Raw genomic sequence first — 19,248 nt, forward strand, 5'->3', positions numbered from 1 at the left:
CAGATTGACTATGCACGATGTGTTTGCTGACGCTGGATCTGCTCTCTGCCTCTGTGCAATGCCCAAGTAAATGGGGTTTGCAGGGTGGAGTAGGGTGGCTGTTTTAGGGAACACCAACAGAGAGGATCTCCAAAATTCCCACTGCAGACCTGGAGCTGCAGCAGCTCCCTAACAGCTGCACTCCCCCTGCTTGGGGTTGCATTTGTACTCGTGGCTTGCATCCCTCAATTTTCCCCTGATGATTTCAAAATGGAACAAAATGGAGTTCCTATGGCACATATTTTTTCCAGTGACCTTCCAACTTTCCACATCCTGCTCCCATGCCATAGCGGAAATATTCTAGCTCTTCTGCTGCTTGGACTGTAGGGGCCTGAGTTGTTAAACTCAATGGTGAAAGTTGTATATCTTTCTTTAAATTAAATATTCTAGTTGTTAATACTGTTTAAGAAAAATCTTTTTGACTTAAATCATGTCAGAAAGAGATACATAGAGCCTCGAGGGTCCTGCCCATCGTTGAACCAAAAAAGGGCTTTTGAGTTGCTCTTTCTTCCAAAGAAAGTAAAACCAACAAACCCTTAACTCTTAACTTGGTTTTAAAATCTTACCACTCTAATTTTTCAGTCATGAGATTTCTGCCTGAAGTACTTTTCTTGGGCTATCTTTGTTTTACACCAAAACAAATATTTTCAAAAATCCATTTTCCATTGATTTCCTTACCCAGAAAAGCAGCTAGGAGCTAATAAAAGGAGGAAGCCTGGTCCAAAGAAAGCACTGTGGCTGTTGTAGGTTTGCAGAGCTGGTCTGGGGAGCAACAAGAGCTGCTGTCAATCTCCTTCCTTTTCCTCGTTTGCAAGGCACAGCTGGAGAAGACCTGGGCATATACCCATGCTCAGGCTCCATTCCAATAGCATCCAAACAGGGAGATTAAACTAGCATAAAAATTAATTTCTATTTTAGAAATTAACCTGAGTAACCAACAAGAAACATATGAGACCAATCATAGAGAAAAGCCTGATCTCCACAAAAAGAAAAATACACTCTCTTGCCAAAGACTCTTTCCCCAGCCACACTGATACTTTCCTTCGGCTCACCAGGTTGCATCAGAACTTATTTTATATCTTAAAAATTAATTTTAACTATGTATTTGTGTATATACTTGGAGCACCCAAAAAGCTCCAAGTATATACTCCTCTCAAGGAGGTCCCTGTCCTTTTTATACCAGGGAGCCCAGAACTGGACACAATACTCCAGGTGGGGCCTGACCAGGGCAGAGTAGAGGGGGAGGATCACCTCCTTAGACCTGCTGGCCACACTCTTCCTGATGCATCCCAGGATCCCATTGGCCCTCTTAGCCACCGAGGCACACTGCTGACTCATAGCCAACCTGTCGTCAACCAGGACCCCCAGGTCCTTCTCCACAGAGCTCTTCTCCAGCAGGTCATCACTCAGCCTGTACTGATACTGACAGTTATTCCTCCCCAGGTACAAGCCTTTACACTTGCTTTTGTTGAATCTCATCTGGTTTCTCCCTGCCCAGCTCTCCAGCCTGTCCAGGTCTTGCCGGATGGCAGCGCAGTGTCCTGTGTGTCAGCCACCCCTCCCAGCTTTGTACCATCGGGTGCTTGCTGAGGGTGGATGCTATTCCCTCATCAATATCGTCAATGAAGATATTAAACAGGACTGGACCCAACACTGAGCCCTGGGGAACACCACTAGTAACAGGCCTCCAGTCAGATTCTGCTCCACTGATCACAACCCTCTGAGCCTGGTCTGACAGCCAGTTCTCGACCCACCTCACTGTCCACTCATCTATCCCATACTTTCTCAGCTTTGCTATCAGGACGTCATGGGAGACAGTATCGAAAGCCTTGCTGAAGTCAAGGTAGATGACATCCACTGCTCTTCATCCACCCAGCCTGTTATGAGATCATAGAAGGCTATGAGATTGGTCGAGCACGATCTTCCCTTGGTGAGTCCATGCTGACTACTTACTCCCCAATACCTTCTTCTCTTCCAGTTGCTTGGTGATGGCATAGGGTTTCAGTTGTTTCTTAAATCGTTATGGCAGCATTTTGTTTTTACAGGAAGCTCTGTGGAGAACCACAGAGGTTTTCAAATCTGAGACAAGCAGCCTGCTTGTGATTTGAAACAAAACAATGCCTTTTTTTAGCTTTGATTTCATTTCTAGGCATTCTGTAAATGTCTTTAGAACCCACCATGCTAAGCTAATGTAAATTTATGAATAATATCCTCAAGATGCAAGTAAAATTTGCTTATGTCTTTAAGCTGTTAGACTCTCTTAAAGGCTGCCCCAGGCTCTGCTTGCCTCCATTCAGCACGTCTTTTAGAACATTAATTTACTTGTGTTAAATTTCCTAAGGGTGTTAATGGAAGATGTTGGAATTAAAGGTATGAATCCTGGTTCATAGTCACAAATATTTTATTTTGTCTCCAGATAGATTATTTTTAAATGATGTCTAATTTGGGTTTCATTTCCTCTCCAAGTTCTTTAAAAGAAAAAGCTTTTTGCATTCTTATTTGCTGTTGTGGTTTATCCATGCATTAAGAGTAGCAGAAGTTGATCTTACAGTGTAGAGGTTTGTATGCTATCCGGAATGCTTAATCCATCATCCTGTGTTTATTGTTCAGCTGTTTAGATTTCATTCACTTCGAGTCACAATCTTTCCTCTCCAACTTGTGTGTGAAGTATGAAATAAGTTCAAGATGTGTATGTAAGTGTGTGTGTGTTTGTTTCTCAACTGCTATTCTGACAATCAAAGATTGATTCCTTTCTTGGTTTTCTTGAAGAACATGACTATAAATCAAGATGCTTGGGATGGGAATAGTATCCTAACTGTGTAAGAAAATCTCAGGTTTAATACATACTGCACAGACAGACCAGCTGGAGCCTGTGTGTACCTTTGTTTTCTTGAATATTTCTAATGAAAACAATTTCTCTGCCTTTTCACACTTCTACCTCCTCCTTTCCCTTTTTAAATATATATATATGTATGTTGTAAATGACATGTTGATTGGAGATTACTGATGTGATGAGTTAGAGCATTCATGTGTGAATTAATCTGTCCCTTGTCTTTTCTCAAATTAGAGTTATAACATATTGTATTAGGTATAGTAATTATTTGTATGACATTGCAGCCTTAGGAAATTCTTTTCAGTACTTAATCATTATTGCCAATATTTTCTTTTTATTATCACATTTTATTATCACACATCAATAATCTTTATGCACATGTGAACTGAGATTACCCTCAATATCTCTCCTTTCTGCAGCCGTGTGTGGGCTGATCCATAGCTCTGGTATCATTAAATTTCCAAGGATGGTTTTCCATTGAGTTTCAAATTGAAAGCAAGGCCCACATGCTCAGTCCCACAGTTCTTCTTGACCACAGAATCTTGTCACCGGGTGAGAAGTGCCACTTGAAAGGATATTATCAAAGGAAATCTCCCATCTTGATGGGAGCTGATGAAAGCTGTGCTCTGCCTGGAGCCAAATCAGGGCAAGAACCTTCAGAAGAGTGTGGGCTTCCATACTTTGTGAATCCCAGTTGTTCCTTTTCCCTGTAATCACCCAGAAAAATGGCATTGAAAGGCTCTGGGGTGAACTATAGAATATGGCTTGGTCCACCTGTCCCAAAGCCGTGGGGCTGGAATAGGATGAGATAAAGGAGGAATCCTACCATCAGACCAGACTTGTTCAGGCAGGACAGCTGACAGGTACCACAGCTGTCAAATACTTACTTGCCACAACCAGTATATTTCTGCTCTTAATATTAAAAGTGTGTCAGAATTTCCATTATAAACCACTTATTTTATGGGTTTATAGCTCTGCCATAAAAATACACCTTGGTTTGAGTCTTGGCATGCAGCCATTTGGCTGCTTCTAACACAATATTAATTCAGAACATCCTGACAGTATTTTTAAACACCAGTATCTGAAAGGTTGTTGCTTCTTTTTTCTTTTATTTGCAAGTACCATGTTTTCTGCAGGACTTGCAGAAATCAAAGATGGCCAGCTGTAATTTCAACAGGAGCCTGCAAGCCCTTTTTGGAGGGACTGAAATCTGTAATAAGAAAGGAGAATCTGGGGACATCTGCAAAATTCCTGGCCAGAGGGGAAGGCTGGATATAAAACCTCCAGGACTGAATTGACAAAGATCATTGTCTTGTCCAGCAATCTGACTGTCATCACCCAGAAAGCTTACCAGAAGATAGCAGAAAGCAGAAAAGTTTTGGCTAGCCTGGAACATCCTAGCACAGATGAAGATATAAACTAAAATATCAATTTTGGAAAGAAATCAAAGACTCTTAGGTCACATTTGGAGTCCACAGTACAACAAAACAATTGTCTGTCAGTCTTCTCTGTGAGATGGGAAATCAGGGGAAAAGAAATACTTGCAATTTGAAATTAATGGATACTCAGATGGGATGTTTCAGATCAGCTCAAAAAATATCAAGCCTTCTACTTCTGAGCTATGAGCTTCAGGAGGAGCACATATGGTGTGTTGAAATCGCAGCCCTGATGAATGACTGGAAAGATGGACAGAAACTGGGGCTTCTAGCAGCCAAATCCTGTAACTCAAGTACTGTTTATAAAATGAATGATGAAAAGGGGCGATCCTAATCTGATCCCTGGCCTTACTGTACAATTAGGAAAAGTGATAATCTTGGTTTGTAAAACAAGGAAAATTGGCAGCTGTGGAAAAATTAAAGGAAGTAGTTCAGTTAAATGTTAGACTTATGAAAAAAATGGCCATAAAAGCTGTTCCAAGGCTGGCCAGGACAGAGCCTCAGAAATGTCTAGGGAAAGTTCTTCAATCAGTTCAGGAAATGTGAAGACATGAAGCTGAAAGTGCTGAGCTCCAAAGGAATGAGGATAAAGCTTATAGCTTTTCTCTAGATTTGGTCAGTTTACTTTTTGAATGTGTATTAGGATCTGTGAAATGAATGAAATAAAGTACCCGCTCTCAAACTGAAATTATTGGACTGGGTGGACTGAAAAAGAATAAATTGATCTCGAGCAGGGATAGTGACTGCTGGCAGATGTGATGCACCCAGAAGGTGGGAAAGCTGATTTTGAAAATTCATCCTCTTCTGAGCAGAAAATATAACTTAAGATGATGGATAAACTCTGGAAAGATTTGGGTTTCATTACAGCTAGTAATAGAGTAATACATGCTGGAAGTTTTGTCTTACAAATTAAATCTCTGGAAATTTTCTTTAATCATGTGGCCCAGGTGAAGCATAGTATTTGTAGGTAACTGGTTTGTAGTCAGCACATTTTCCTAGTACAGCCCTGAACCAGCACAGCAGCTACTTTACCCAAGTTTTAAAGGTAAAGTGATGGAAATCATATTTCCAGGGCAGAGCCCGCACAGAAACCCTAGCTGCTAGATCTGAAGGGGAGGTTAATTTTCTCTCACACTAAGAAATTTAAATTCCAAATATATATATAAATGCAGAGCTGCAGAATGTTCTCAGCTTGTTCCCTTGCAGCATGTGATGCTGTAGGTGAGCATACTTGCTCTAGCTATAACCCAGCTAGCACAGGTAAGCCAAACTTCGAAAATACAACCGCTGAGAGATCAATACAAGTCATGTAGGTCCAATAAGTACCCTCAGGCTTCACTGAGCTTGCGAGCCTCTGCTGAAGCCATTGCTGTTGGTACTTGTGTTAGCAGGGCTAAAGACACCACGGCTGTGTACTGGTTAGATTCCCTACGTTTTTTTTTCCCAGTTAAAAATCAGTTCTGGATTCAATACATATACAGGCTGCACACAGTGATCTACCACAGATTGATTGTGAGGAAAACCAACCCATTACACCACACCTCACTGTTTAGCAAAAGCATAGAGGTAAGAAGTGCTACTGGGCATCAAGGAAATGAACCGGGATGGGATAAGTGAGCTTTCAACAATGTTTGGACCTCACTCGCAGTCCTGATTAAAGTCAAATGGTGGCCTGAGCAGATTGGGCAGAGCCAAGTAACAGGAAAAGGGGGAGGGAACAGCTTTCAGAGCAGGACAAGACCTACTGCAATTTAAAAAGATGTCTTTTGGCTCAGCACCTGCTGCTCTTTAGGGGATGGGGGAAAAGTATGGTACAGTGTGCCTGTTTCAGATTATCCCAGATGATATCTGGGAATGAAGTAGAGCGTTTGAACAGGAACTGACGTATTTACAAATGGTCTGTAATACGCTGAAAGTCATCAACCTGAAATCAAATCCAAAGACAAGTGAATCATTGCGAGCAGAAGTAATTAATTATGAATACACAGCCAGCCAGGGAATGGTTTTCACAGACAAAGAGAAAATGGAGGCAGGACAATCCTGACCAGCTCTCCAGACAATGGCAGCCAGGTAAAGGTTTCTGTGGTTTCTTAAGGATTACTGCTGCTACTATTTCAGGCAGTTTATTTGTGGCTTTGTTAATATTGTAAAACCACTGCATGAGTTTGGTGAGAAGGAAACCATTTCAGTGGCTAGTGTGGTGTGATTTAATATTTTCAGTTTTTAAAAAAAGCTCTTGTAACTGCTCCCATTTTAGCCTCCCCATGTTTCAAACACCTTTCAGGCTGGACACAGATGCTAGCGCTTATGGTCTGGGGCAGTATTGACAGAGGAAATCAAAGGACTTGAGAGGATGGTGGCTTATTACAACAAAAAGTTTATGTTCTCGGGAGAGAAATTAATATTCTGCTCAAAGAACATCTGACAGTGGTTAAATCTATAGAACATTTTCACTGCTGTTCTTTTGGAGAAGGATATATGGTTTGGACAGACCTTCAGCAGGCTGCAGGGACTCTGAAGGGTGCGTTGCCTCCTGATAGCAGAAGGGTGGAATGTTGTGCTTCCGTGATGTGAAATGGGCTTGAGCATGGGTTTACCTGGAGAGCAATGCTAGAGATTCATTACCAAGGCTGTCCTATTCCAGAACATGAGGAACAGTATGCCTGGGGAAACCCTAGTTACAGCCCAAAGTCCAGTTGTGAAAATGGCTCTCCTCAAAGTCTGAGTTCCATCGGGACAGGGAACTGGAGTGGTGGGCAAAGACCTCATCTCCTGTTATGGGATTCCTGCTGTCAGCATTATGTGCTCTTTTCTTTTTTCGGTAAACAAACATAATTGTATTGAAGAAACAGAAGGTGCTCACGTTCCTTATTTTCTCCAGACATAAGTATGTCCAAGGGATAAAATTTTATTAACTAATCTTCAAGGAGACATGCTGCTACTAAATTCTCACTCTATCTACTGTTAGAAGCAGCAAAGAAAATCTGTACCTTAGTGAAGGACTGATACAATGCCATGTGGCTGACACACATGTGGTTTTATATCTATCTCTCTGTAAAATATTGTCATGGTTTCTTGGGTCTATGCATGTGAACTAACAGACCACTAATTGTCTTGCTACAATAAACCAAGTGCTATGAAATTTTGGGGGGCTTTTGCGATAGCAAACAGATTCAGCTTTAAAGCTTCTGTATCTAAAGCTCATGCTTTCCTAAATACCTTGGTTTTCTATAACTGGACCAACATGGGCCTGTCATGCTTCATTTCTTGTGTCTCATTGACATGTGCAGCAGCAGACTGTGATACTGGACCCACAGAAGCAAAGGCAAATAAGGGTTTAAACAAGTTTGTTACACAGATATCTCAACTTCTAGACATGATAGACAGCTGAGAGCTCGAAGGACAAAAAGCTAGGAAAGTGGGTACTTATGCATAATCTAATTTTAACATTTGTTCCATTTTAAAGCTATTTGAGGCTTTCTTTAAGCAGTAGGAGGGATCAAGCACTGGAAAATCAGTTGTGTAAAGATTTTCATCACTTTGTAAAACTTGTATTGAATGAGCTCACATCTAAATCAGTGGTACTGCCAGGTTACTACAGGTTATGCAGTAATACTGACCTACATCAGCAGGGGTACGTTTCACGAAACACAAAGCAGGGGCAGTTTTTTCATGTGTAAGCTGTTGATATGGTTTTTTTATGCAGTATAAGTGTGGTACACTTTAAAAACAGGTGTGGGAAGGAGAGCATCAGAAAACTGGTTCTGAATGTGGGAAGCCCTCCTGCAGAAAACAGCCCATTACTACTAAATAGCAGGCTCAGTTAGCTGTTACATGTGCCTGGTATTGGGGCCTCTGAATCAATGACCCCAGGAACGTATGTACTTGGGAGGTGCTTGGGCTCTGGAGTAACTCGAGGTCTGAGCGCCTAGGCAGAATTCAAAGTAACTTGTGCTTTAAAATTTGACCTGTTGGGGGCTGTAAGGAAGAAGGTTTGAGGTTGCTTGATGTTTCTGCTTTGTGGGACTTGATCTCCATTCTCATTTCACCTTTATTGTGCCTGCTTAGCTACCCAGTGTAACAGCTATTCCTTAGAGTGCTTGGAGCGGAATTGTTAGGACCCAAGTGAGCACATGGAGCTCACCTTTGTACATACTTCATGGGCTTGGTGCAGGGCACTGTGAATGTCAGATTTAGGTGATTCCTTCTGTATCCCTTTAATATTCATCAATCATTGAAGACCCAGGACTTTAATGGCTAATGGTCCGTTTGAGCAAGGTGCTGAGCTCCCTCAATTCAAAACATCTTGCAGAATGAGACCAAAGATTATGAGTTAGGAAGAGGTGTGAGGAGAGCTTTATTAGTATGGCACATATTTAACCCAAAGGAAAACCCACAAATTTTACTCATTTTAAGTGTATTTCACACTTTTTGACTATTTGAAATAACCACATTTGTAAAAACTTCTTTTAATGAATAGAGCTCTTTATGTACAAAGGCAAACCTTTTTTCCCCTAAGTACAGTACTTTTAAAATACTATTTCTTTTGTAGGTCTGGCTGCTTCCATCATCTGTTCATTACTGCTTACTGCTACAGAACCCTCAAGAACTGAAAACATGCGATTTAGATTATACTTTATCTTGAAAGATTTTTGCTGATCCATACTGCATATTTGTCAGGACTAATAAGACAGATAAGTAAAGGACCTTGATACTTAATGCCAGCTCTGATAAAGCTATTCTTCAGCTCAAGAGGTGAGGCAGGATGATCTTTGGTATATGAGAGATGGGAAAGAGCTACCTGCTTACAAATTCTGTCCACATTGAAGTCAGTGGGGGTTCTGCCATTTGACTTTAACAAAGCAAGGGCTTCAGCATCCACTTAAAAGAAGTATTTCACTGGGACTCTTGTCAGAATGCTGGTAAACGTGTAATTTTTAAACCTCCTTTTTCACATTTAAGTATTTGTTCACCTTATGTGCACTTCAAAGTAATTTGATATAAAAACTTGTCATCGATTTCATTTTAGTTCTAGTTGGTTTTGAATTGATTCATTTTTTTATTTCTTGTGCATTTAGAGACCCCCACATGGCAATGTCTGGGCTAAAAGCATGGTAGGGGAGACTCTGTCTATTTTGTATTGCTGGGATTTAAACTGAATTAAAGAAAAACAGAAATGAAAACATTTGCATTTGTTTATGTAATTTTAAAAAGTCATATAAAGTTGGGCTCAAGCTAGCAAGCATATCCCTTTAATGAACACAAACCTTCACCTTTTTTTGCGAGCACACCATAAATGGAGAGGCATACATGTCATATCTACCATATCAATGTCATTTTAAAGTATGTAAAAAAAAAACCCACTCTATTTGTCTTAGGAAATATCGAAAACTTTTATAGGGAATTCGGAAAATATTTTTTGGCTAGCATGAAAGGTAAAATCCTGCAGCACAAAGTACAGACATGGGCACAGAGACTGAACAGACGGGCTGCTGTAAAACAACCATTTAATAAGGCATTAAAATGCCATCGACTTGGACACATAAAAAAAAAAAGCTATGAAAACAAATGCCTTTCAAATAATTAGGATCTTATGCTTGAGACCAGTGTTGATCTCTATGCAGAGATTTTCCTGCTGAAATCAGACCAGTCTAAGTCTGATCGTCTAAGGAAGGAATTAGCAGCGTATAAATCGGCTGCTGCTCGAGATTTTTCTGTTTCTGCCATACATAACCATTCATATAAACGATCGCCTCAGCCTTTCTATCTCCTCCTTTCTGCTTCCTAATGTATTTTGGAAGACATTTGATTTAGTATGCCAGAATAATTTTTTAATTGAATCTCAGATTTTTATCATGAGCGTGTGAAATGGTTGAATTTACTACCTTTTACCCACACTGTACGAGTGAATCTGAGCCAGGCTAACAGATGCAGCCAGAAATAGGAGCAGAACCCATTTCTCCTCTTGAAAACCTACTGTGGCTTTGCTTTCACTTGTGTAATATACTTGTATTGATTTTAACATTTAACAATAGTTTGTAGTGGTAGCTGGTGTGTAAGATATATCAAACTGTCGTATGAATTTATCCTTTCAGAAAAAAAATCTTCAAGAGCAATTTTATCCCCTATAATGTATATAAATGCAAAAATAATTATTATAATTGACTGTTCATGTCTGGGTGTTTAAGCGTGAGTCACGACTGTCATGATATTCCTCATTAGCACAGCTCAGGAAAGCTACAGTATTCAAAAAGAACATATTTTGAAGGATGTGCATCTGTGATAACATCATTATCGTGATAAAATAATAGAGCTGTTACCTAGGAGGTGGGTATCAGATTCTCAACTTTAACTTGGAATTTGGTAGACTTTATTACAAAAGTAACGTCAAATGAATATTGGTTTTCTTATATAATAAAATTATGCTTTTGATCTCCATTTTACTGAGTACTAACATCAATAATCTTGCAGAAATTAATGCATGTCCCTTCTGTATTTCATCTTGTTTCCTGTTTTGTCATTAGTCGGCAGTTAGCCCCTAAGGCACATGTTTTTCAGCTTCTAATCCCGCATGCGTCTCTCTTTCAGCTCTGCAATTCCAGATCCTGGGTGATTTTGTGTTTTTACCTCATGGTCCCACACTAAGAGCCCTGGGTGCAACTTTCCTAACTGTCAGAATAGGAGATCTTTCACTTGATATTGTGATTTCGTCTGTTAATCAGTTTTATATGACTTTCTGCTAGTCTGGTTTTTCAAGGTGTGAAAATTTGCACTGCAGAGGGATTTTATGGATCGCAACCGTCATTTCGGAACAAGATTCTAAATAACTGGTCTGGTTATAAAGCTTTGGGCAGAATTTTTAGGTTCCTGCGAATTGCTGTTAAACCCATGTTCCCATTTGGCTACAAGTCCATCCCAATTAGTAGCCCTTCTATCTAGCAGTAGCAGTATGTAAGTGATTTTTTTTTTTCCTCTTTTTTTATGATTTTTTTTTTAAAGTCAGTCGTAAATGATTAGTCCAAAAGAGTAGCATAAAACTTCGAACTAGTCCCCTGCAGGAGTCGGCTGGAGGAAATTAAAGGATCAACAACATAAGGGAAGCACTGAGGTAGGATTGTTCCAGGCTGCAGCCACAGGCTTTCACATGCACTCAGGAAATTGACTTCATCAAAAGCCGAGGATGCAAGCGTGAGGATGCCCAGGATAACGCAGGTGATGATTCTAAATCATGGCTCAGTATCACATCATTTTCTGAGGAAGAGGTTTCCTCCCCACCTCGGAAAAAACATTTTTTTCTATATATAAATATGAATCTTTTCCTTATGAATTAAGAAAAGTTCAGAAAAAAAAATCTAAGCTATAAATCTAATATAACGTAATAAATAAGGAAGATTTGGTTTCTCAAAAATAATATCAGTTGGGTGGGGTTTTTTTGCACAAGAAGAACTCCCTATAAGCTCCACTGCTCTTCTCTGAGTTACTGCTCTGTGCCCTGTGAGTGGGTCTGTGTGTGTGTGAGCACTGTAAAACCAGTGACTCAGGAGCGCTTGGGACTTACAGGCAGGCAAGGTATTTTCTTTAACGTCTTCAGTAAATTCACGCTGCAGATATGTGTATCTTCTGGGCCTGGGATGAAGCTGAACACTTTCTAGTGGAGCAGGAAAGAATCACAGGAGGGGAAATGCATAAATCTACATCTGGAGCCAAGTATGCTGGGAAGGCGTAAAGAGATGGGGGGAGCGGGAGTGCCAGAGCAGGGCTGAAAGCGAGCGAAATTCCAAGGGGAAAAGTGGAAGAAAGAAAGAGGAATGTCCCAGGAATGAAGCGCTTATAATGTTCAAAACATTCATCGGAAGTAAAACACTAGAAGGCTATAATCCAAATAAGGAAATTAGAACAAAAATTAACAATATTCAGCTATTCAGATGTCAAAAGAAATAGCTGAGTTATTGGTGTTAGAGGTTACTGCCAGGAGGGAAAAACTCAGCATGTCTTGGGTAATTAAGCTTCATTGGAGAGCATGGATCCCTTCTCCAGGTAAGAAATGCTTTTATAACATGGCATCTTTTGCTATTGTAATTAAACACCATGGGCTATTCTGCATATGAAGTCTTAAACACTTTAGTCCTTTATCATGGGATTTTACTGGCCAGGCATGTGTGTTCTTATGGCAAAAAGCACTGACTGCTATAAAAAAAGAAACCCAAACATTTCTTTTTATTACTTGACTTGACTATTTTTATATATATTGAGCCAAATTCATCCCTTGTGTAGCTCAGTTGAAACCAATAAGGATAGATTTGGCCCATGTCTATATGAGAAAGGTGGTGACAATTAAAATATATTGTTTAATAATGAGAGCTATGGTAGTGAAGTGTCTTTGTGTCTATGAAATTATACACCACGACACCATGTTGCCAGTATAGAGCGGGACTAGCAAAGCATATAAGACCAGTTCCTGATGGAAAGGCAAAAAGCTCTCTAACTTTTATTATTATGATTAAATATCACAAAGGCATTTGGACAAGGCTAATTTAGGTAACATCTCCAAAAGTCTCATTTATAGTGTAGTATTTTACCACAGAGCAAGCCATTTAAAAATATTTCTTGACTGTTACTATGTGACCATCAAGGACAGTATGGCTGGCTGTTAGCAGTAAATGAAAGAACAGCTTTTATTTCATTTATATTTTAGTGATTTTCAGTGATGTCGCAAAAAGCAGTGTACCCTGTTAAATGAAATGTCAGGACAGCCGTTACCGTCACTTTGTACTGGTGATTCCCAGTTGTTCCCCTGCAGGAGGCATTGTGCTGACACGTGAAGGACATCATTGATGCCCTGAAGATCTGAAGGTCCTGCTCTGAAGTATCCCATGCTCATCACATGCACAGAGCCAAGCCATCTGGGCGACACCGGAACAAAGGAGTTTTGTTTGGCAAGCCGGCACGGTGGGCCATGCGCGGCACCTCTTCTCCTATCGCTGTTGATATGTTATAGTGACTTTTATAAGCCAGAGCCTTGCCGTACTGTCTGCCTTTGATCCTTCCACTGAAGGTACGTGGGTAATGGCTATTCCAAGCCAATAACCATAGCCCTGATTCCAAGCTCTCCGTGCGTGCTGCCAGGAAGCCTGGCTCGGCTCTGCTCTGTGTCGTAATTGTCCCCAGTATTTGGTCAAACACTTTACTGGGTGCTGGGTCGCCTTCTTGCCAAGAGGCGAGGTGGGAGGGTGCGAGGAATAACAAGAACGATTTCCTTCAGGCCAGGAGGGCTCAGGAAAAGTCTTTTACCCCTGGGGCCCCTGCTCCTTCCCCTCTGCTCTGACCCTTTGCAGCTGCTGCTGGGCTCCCTGTCAGTATGCTTTAGGAACTGGAGGTGGGAAAGGTCATGGTAATGGGAGGACAGATATTTTGTTGACCCAAGAACTGAACTAGCTCTTGATGGCCCTGCCCAGGAGCCTCAGGAAGGCAGCAATACTCTACTTAGCTAATGGACTCCAGCAGAAAAGATAGTTCTTAAATAAGACTAAAGATATAAAATATTACAGATGCAATGAGTCGGTTCTTCTAATGCTACTGCTCTTCTAAAGAGTCTCTGACCCCCAAAAATAAGAGGGATGTAAACCACAGAACAACAAAAAGTCTTTTCTTGCTGTACTTGTTGCTCCTTCTGAATCTCTTTTATAGAAACCTGGCCTTTGGCATTGAACTCGGATAATATTTTATTAGCAGAAAGTACGCTTCACTGAAATGGTGCATTTTGGGATGTATGAAAAGGAAAACTGGGAAGGGCACAGAAGAAGCTGTGGAAAACCAAATCAAAGAACCAACACCACACAACGAATCTCAGTCTGCAGTGAGAAACAGCAGAAAGGAACACAGTATTTCCAAGGAAATATCTGACCGTAGCATTGGAGTCAAGTAAGGAACTATTACTATATTAGCCTGTCACAAAACAGTCATACAGTCACTGTGGTAGGAGAATATCCTGTTGCTTCAAAATTAGTGGGTTTTTTTTATTTGCATCAATGTGATGGCCAGGACTGGCCCATGTACCTGTAAAATTGAAACTTAACTGAAGAACTAACAACAGATCCCAGGAGGAAGAGGATGTTTAGCCTATCTTAAATAGGACAAGAGTTGCTTTTCTCCTTTTTTACACATTTTCAGAGTCCTGTTTTTCAAATGCTGAAAAGCACAGCTGGGTCGTGCACAGCTCTCTACATATTAGGAGGACAGAAGGGATTCAAATAATTAAACTCAGAGAACAACTTAAACCTCTCTCCATAACGCTGAAGTTGTTGACTCCACACGGAGTATCCTCCTCAGGATACACAACCCATAGTTGCCAAATGCTGCCAAACTTCCCGAGTGCAGAATATCAGGGTCCCAATCTCAGTTATACTGGTCAGCCTCACTGTATGCACTGTGTGTAACCACGCTCGTGTCGCTTGCTCACAGGCACAAGTGCTTGTACTCCCCAGTGACAGTCAGATCCCGGGCAGCTTGTGTGCATGGGGCCAGTTGCTTTTGCTCTTTGGCGAGAAGAGGACTTTTATATTTATTTATTTCCTTTCTTTCCTCCAGTTTTCCAGTTCACATTTTCCTTCTGTTTAGTTCCTGGCTACAGACTTCCTGCTTCCCTTTGATGTTTTGCTCTTTATAGGATGAAAATTGATTTTCAAGCAATCTAATTAACTACTTAGAGGTGAGTGAATATTATTTTCATTTTATGCATGTGACAAGCAAAGCACAAATTTAGTAGTTCATTAATTAAGTAGTTCACTGATGGCTACAGACCGCTGAATGCTGTATCATTGCTGAGTATATTAGCATTTGTAAATCCTGAATTTCACTGGAGTTCTTTGCCTGCAGTTGAAGCTGGTTTCTCCTTTGAAACCACAGCTAAGAGGAATGAAAGTCAGCACGGATTTTTAGCTTCACACGTGTCAATTCAAATTAGTAGCTGGTCTAAGTGAAGAGGTAGTAGTGGCTTCTTTGCATCATCTATAACTCAGTTTAGCATTTTTTAGGAGACTGAGCTACGTCTGCTCTAGACATGAAAACACCCGGTGAGGTAGTGGCAGCACAGTCGGTCACACTGTGAACATGCTGTTATGCTTCAGTGGGATGCACCCTGGCATGGGACGCGCAGGGTCAGCCCACATTTCCCCTGGGTTCTCAGAGCATCAGCACATTTCTATTTCTGGGTTGTTGAGTTAATGTCTCCGCTGCTCCCGGGTTTCCATATCACATAGGGGAGGGTGCTCAGTGGACCCATCAAGCCATCAGTAGTCCAACCCTCACTCACCTCCCTCTAAATATCCTGTATATGTTAAAGTACCAGATTTACCCTCTTGCTTTTCCAGCACACCCCCTCCCACCTACTTATGCTGACACCTCCCAGTCTTGAAGTGGCTGGGCAATATTTATATGGTTGTAGAGTTTCTAGAGTTAAAAGCCCTTTCTCCTTACATGTTGCTGGTGAAGAAATGAAGAGAAACCGCAGGTCATCCCAACATTTATATAACAGGCGTGTGCTCAGTTCTAACACTGAGTGTAAATCTAGTCCTTCTCTGTGATACTGGACAGAAATCCCAGTGGAAGTTTTTCCTGCCTCTAACCTGTCTAGTTGCCTTCATAATGATAAATGGTAGGAGGGAAAAGGTGAAGGAGGCGGGGACGGGAACTACTGAAGCTTTGAACTTGTTGTGTCTTAAGAAGGATGGGAAGGAAGAATGCAGATTCCTTTAAAACAGGATTTTTACATGGCTAAAAACTTTAGTATCTTTATTCCCTGTGTCACCTTTGGCATTCTCATACGTAAGGACAGACCAAATCCTTACCCAAAGATGTTTAATCAGATAAGATGTGGTGGCTACTTGTATTATTTTACTTTAAATTGAATTGATTACGTATTCCTCCTTCCATTTTTGTCCTGCACGTAGTTGCTCAGTAGCCTTCACCTTTACACTCAGTCTAGGTATCCATCACGTGCTGGCTGTTTCATATTACTTCTGATGCACAAAGCAAGTTCATCACCTTTCCAGGATGTCTCATGATTGATTCCTCATGTCCAGGGCAATCTCCTCTAAAGTTTCAGGCTAAAATAAATGCTTGGATTTAGTGGGGATAATCAATTGTTTGAGTCTTATTCTTATGTCTTGAGCTATCGATTTGTGTATTAGATTCACAATTGATATTAAATACAACGCAGTGTATTAGATTCAAAATTTTATTCTCCTCTCAGTAGCTGCTCAGATGCACTGGGCATGAGTAAACCATAATTTACAGAGTGTGGCTGTGTCATCCATCAAACTCAAATGCTCTCTGCCTCATGCCTAAACTGTACACAGCACAGCCAAGGCTGAAAGCTGGGCTTGTTGAAAAGATTAGAGGGCTGGGCTTGCTATGCTGAAGTCTATAAAAGTTTTCCTATTGACTTCAACAGAAATAGGACTGAGCTTTATGATTTTGGCACAAAAACATGAAAATATTCTTCTTCATCTCTGCTGAACACTGAACTCCAGCACACATTGTTGTCTGCCTTACGTAAGATAGAGGCTGTTAAGGAGAAATAGTAGTTTTGCACATATTGTTCTCTGCACATGTTGTTCTCTAGTAAATACTTGTTAAAGGATGCGTCCATTCCTGCTGGCAGCCTCTAAGGCTTCGTACACAAATTTGGCCCAATTTCCTGCTATCAGCGTAAACCTCCCAACAAGAAGCTCCATTTGTCAAATTTTTGTCTTTCAGAACTGTTAAAATCCTTGCTGTCCAAGTAGGTGGTGACGACACTCCACACCATCCTCCTCTTTACAAAAACACAGCTCCTTCCAGTTTGTAAATATGACTCCAGTAAAAATATTCATCAAAACTGTAACAATGTATGGCTGAAAGACACAAAATAGTCCTTTGGTGAAAACTAAGGGATACGGCAACAAATAAAAACAGATGAAAGATGTTGCCACTTGCAGAATACCCTTACTCATCAGTACTTGTCTGTGGAACAAGAGCCTTTTGACCTGTTGGAGCTATTCTTCTTGTTTTCATCCCACTGGGTTTTGCTTTTCTTTTGTTAAACAAGCTGCTAATTAACAGAACTCAAATTACTCTGACTCCATTTGAGCTGGCGTTATCAGCACTTCACATTAATTAATACACTTTTTTATTTCCTTCCCTCAGGACCCAATTCCAAAGGTGGACTCAAGCTCAGGAGTACAAGTTCGAGCCCAGAGATGTCTTGCTGCACACCCTAAATCCACCCTGACATGTGAAAAGTGGGTCTCAAAAACAGCCAGATGGGTCCATTTGCTGGTTGTGACCGGATAATGGTCTGTCTGACCGAAGGCAGGTATGTGGGCTTGCTTGGCAGCTGTAACCACCCAGCACTGTGGTACAAAGCTCCAAGGATATTAACTTCCCTTGGCATTACCCAAGGAGTTTCTCAACAGGGTTGAGCAGCCCATGCCAAGTTTAATTTTAAACTTCACTTCGATTTAAATACAACACAGGCTGGTCTATGCTGTACAGGGCTGGTGCAAGGCAGGGCTGTGAATCCCAGCACGAAGCTGCCAGCTCAACACCAATGCCTACAGCGCCTGTTTTATAGGCAGATCCCAAGGGGCAGTTCCTCTCGTGACAGTGTTTGCACATTAAAATACAGTTCATGTTGGACAGGGCTTTTTGCTTTTGTTGTACCATTCCCAATATTTTCTTCTCTTTCATTTTTAATATTGATCCTGTACTTTGTGGAAAGGAAATAATTTCAAAACCTTATTCTCTCCTCCAGCATGTCACGGACTCATGATTTGTCTCCCAGCCTACTATCACAGCCATAAAACCCCTCAAATCACACAGAATTTAGGCTGCCTCTTGTCACAGCTTTAGTGAATGGCACCTCCTTGGAGCAGGTCCTGAAATTAAAATATTGTAAATTTTTTGCTGTTCAAACACTGCTGCAGAAAACTGAGTGGCCAAGGAGAGAGGAGGGGTTTTTTTTTTTCCTCCTGCTGGAATTTTTCACTATAACCATCCTCAGGAGAGTTCTCATCTTCAAAAGAAACATTCTTTCTATACAAGCTGCAAAAAGAATTATTTAATGACATCATAAATTAATACAGAGAGGCACAAATTTTCCAAAATGTGGAGAGAGAGGAAAAAAGAAACCAACGTTTGCCAAAAACACCCCAGCTCTTCCAGACTTAGGCCTCTCTTGAGCCTGCGAGCTGCCAATGATACCAAATTGAATGGTGGGGCTTTTGGCACGACTTAAGTTTAGCTTGTTTAAATTCTGGCAAATATTCCTATTACTCACATACTCAGCAAGCCGATACAAATATTTGTTCTATTTAGAGTGAAGTCCAAACGCAGCGCTGGCATCAGCGCTCTTGGACTCGGTGGGGCTACGCTTGCCTCCGCCAATATTAAATTTGGACATCTACCTTAAAGAAAAACAGAATAAAAAAATTCCTCCAGCCTTTTAGGTACAGATTAGAATCCACCAACGGAAAACAGACCTCATGTGGAGCCAAGTTTTCCTCGCTTGCTAATTTTTGCCTTTGAAAAGGACCTAGTTTTGCTGCGCTCGGATTGCCCTTCCCTGTTACGATGTAACATGAGCGAGAGCTGAAAAAGCCTCCACACACGTGAAGTTCTCCACATTCTTGTGAAGTAAAAGCTGTTTAGACTGTAGTAAATCAGGCCCGGACGCAGTAAGCAGACTTGATCTATTTTAATGCTCTGCAGGTTGTAGGGATTTTTTTTTAATGATGTCCGCAGTTTAGTGTTTCTGATTTGAAAAACAAATAGACCAGGAACTTTCTGTCTCCAAAATGGGCCGGTCTGAAAGCCTCACTGATACTTTGCTGTGCTCTCTATTTCTGAATGTCCACAGCCAGCCAGCCACTGCCAAGCAGGCGTCACCAGGAACGCTGCTGC

At 41.0% G+C, this 19,248-nt stretch overlaps 1 protein-coding gene across 1 annotated transcript in view; it reads left to right on the forward strand.

Moving 5' to 3' along the window:
- BRIP1 (BRCA1 interacting DNA helicase 1) overlaps nucleotides 1-8,953 on the forward strand; it is a gene marked incomplete at both ends in the record, with an annotated part of 111,136 nt that extends 102,183 nt beyond the window's left edge. Inside the window, one exon of the mRNA XM_084272840.1 lies at nucleotides 8,861-8,953. Coding sequence (XP_084128966.1) covers nucleotides 8,861-8,953 — 93 coding nt within the window. The remainder of the gene's footprint in view (nucleotides 1-8,860) is intronic.
- Nucleotides 8,954-19,248: the final 10,295 nt, after the last annotated feature.

The sequence above is a fragment of the Gallinula chloropus genome (genome assembly GCF_964237585.1).
Source record: "Gallinula chloropus genome assembly, chromosome: 19".
NCBI lineage: Eukaryota > Metazoa > Chordata > Aves > Gruiformes > Rallidae > Gallinula > Gallinula chloropus.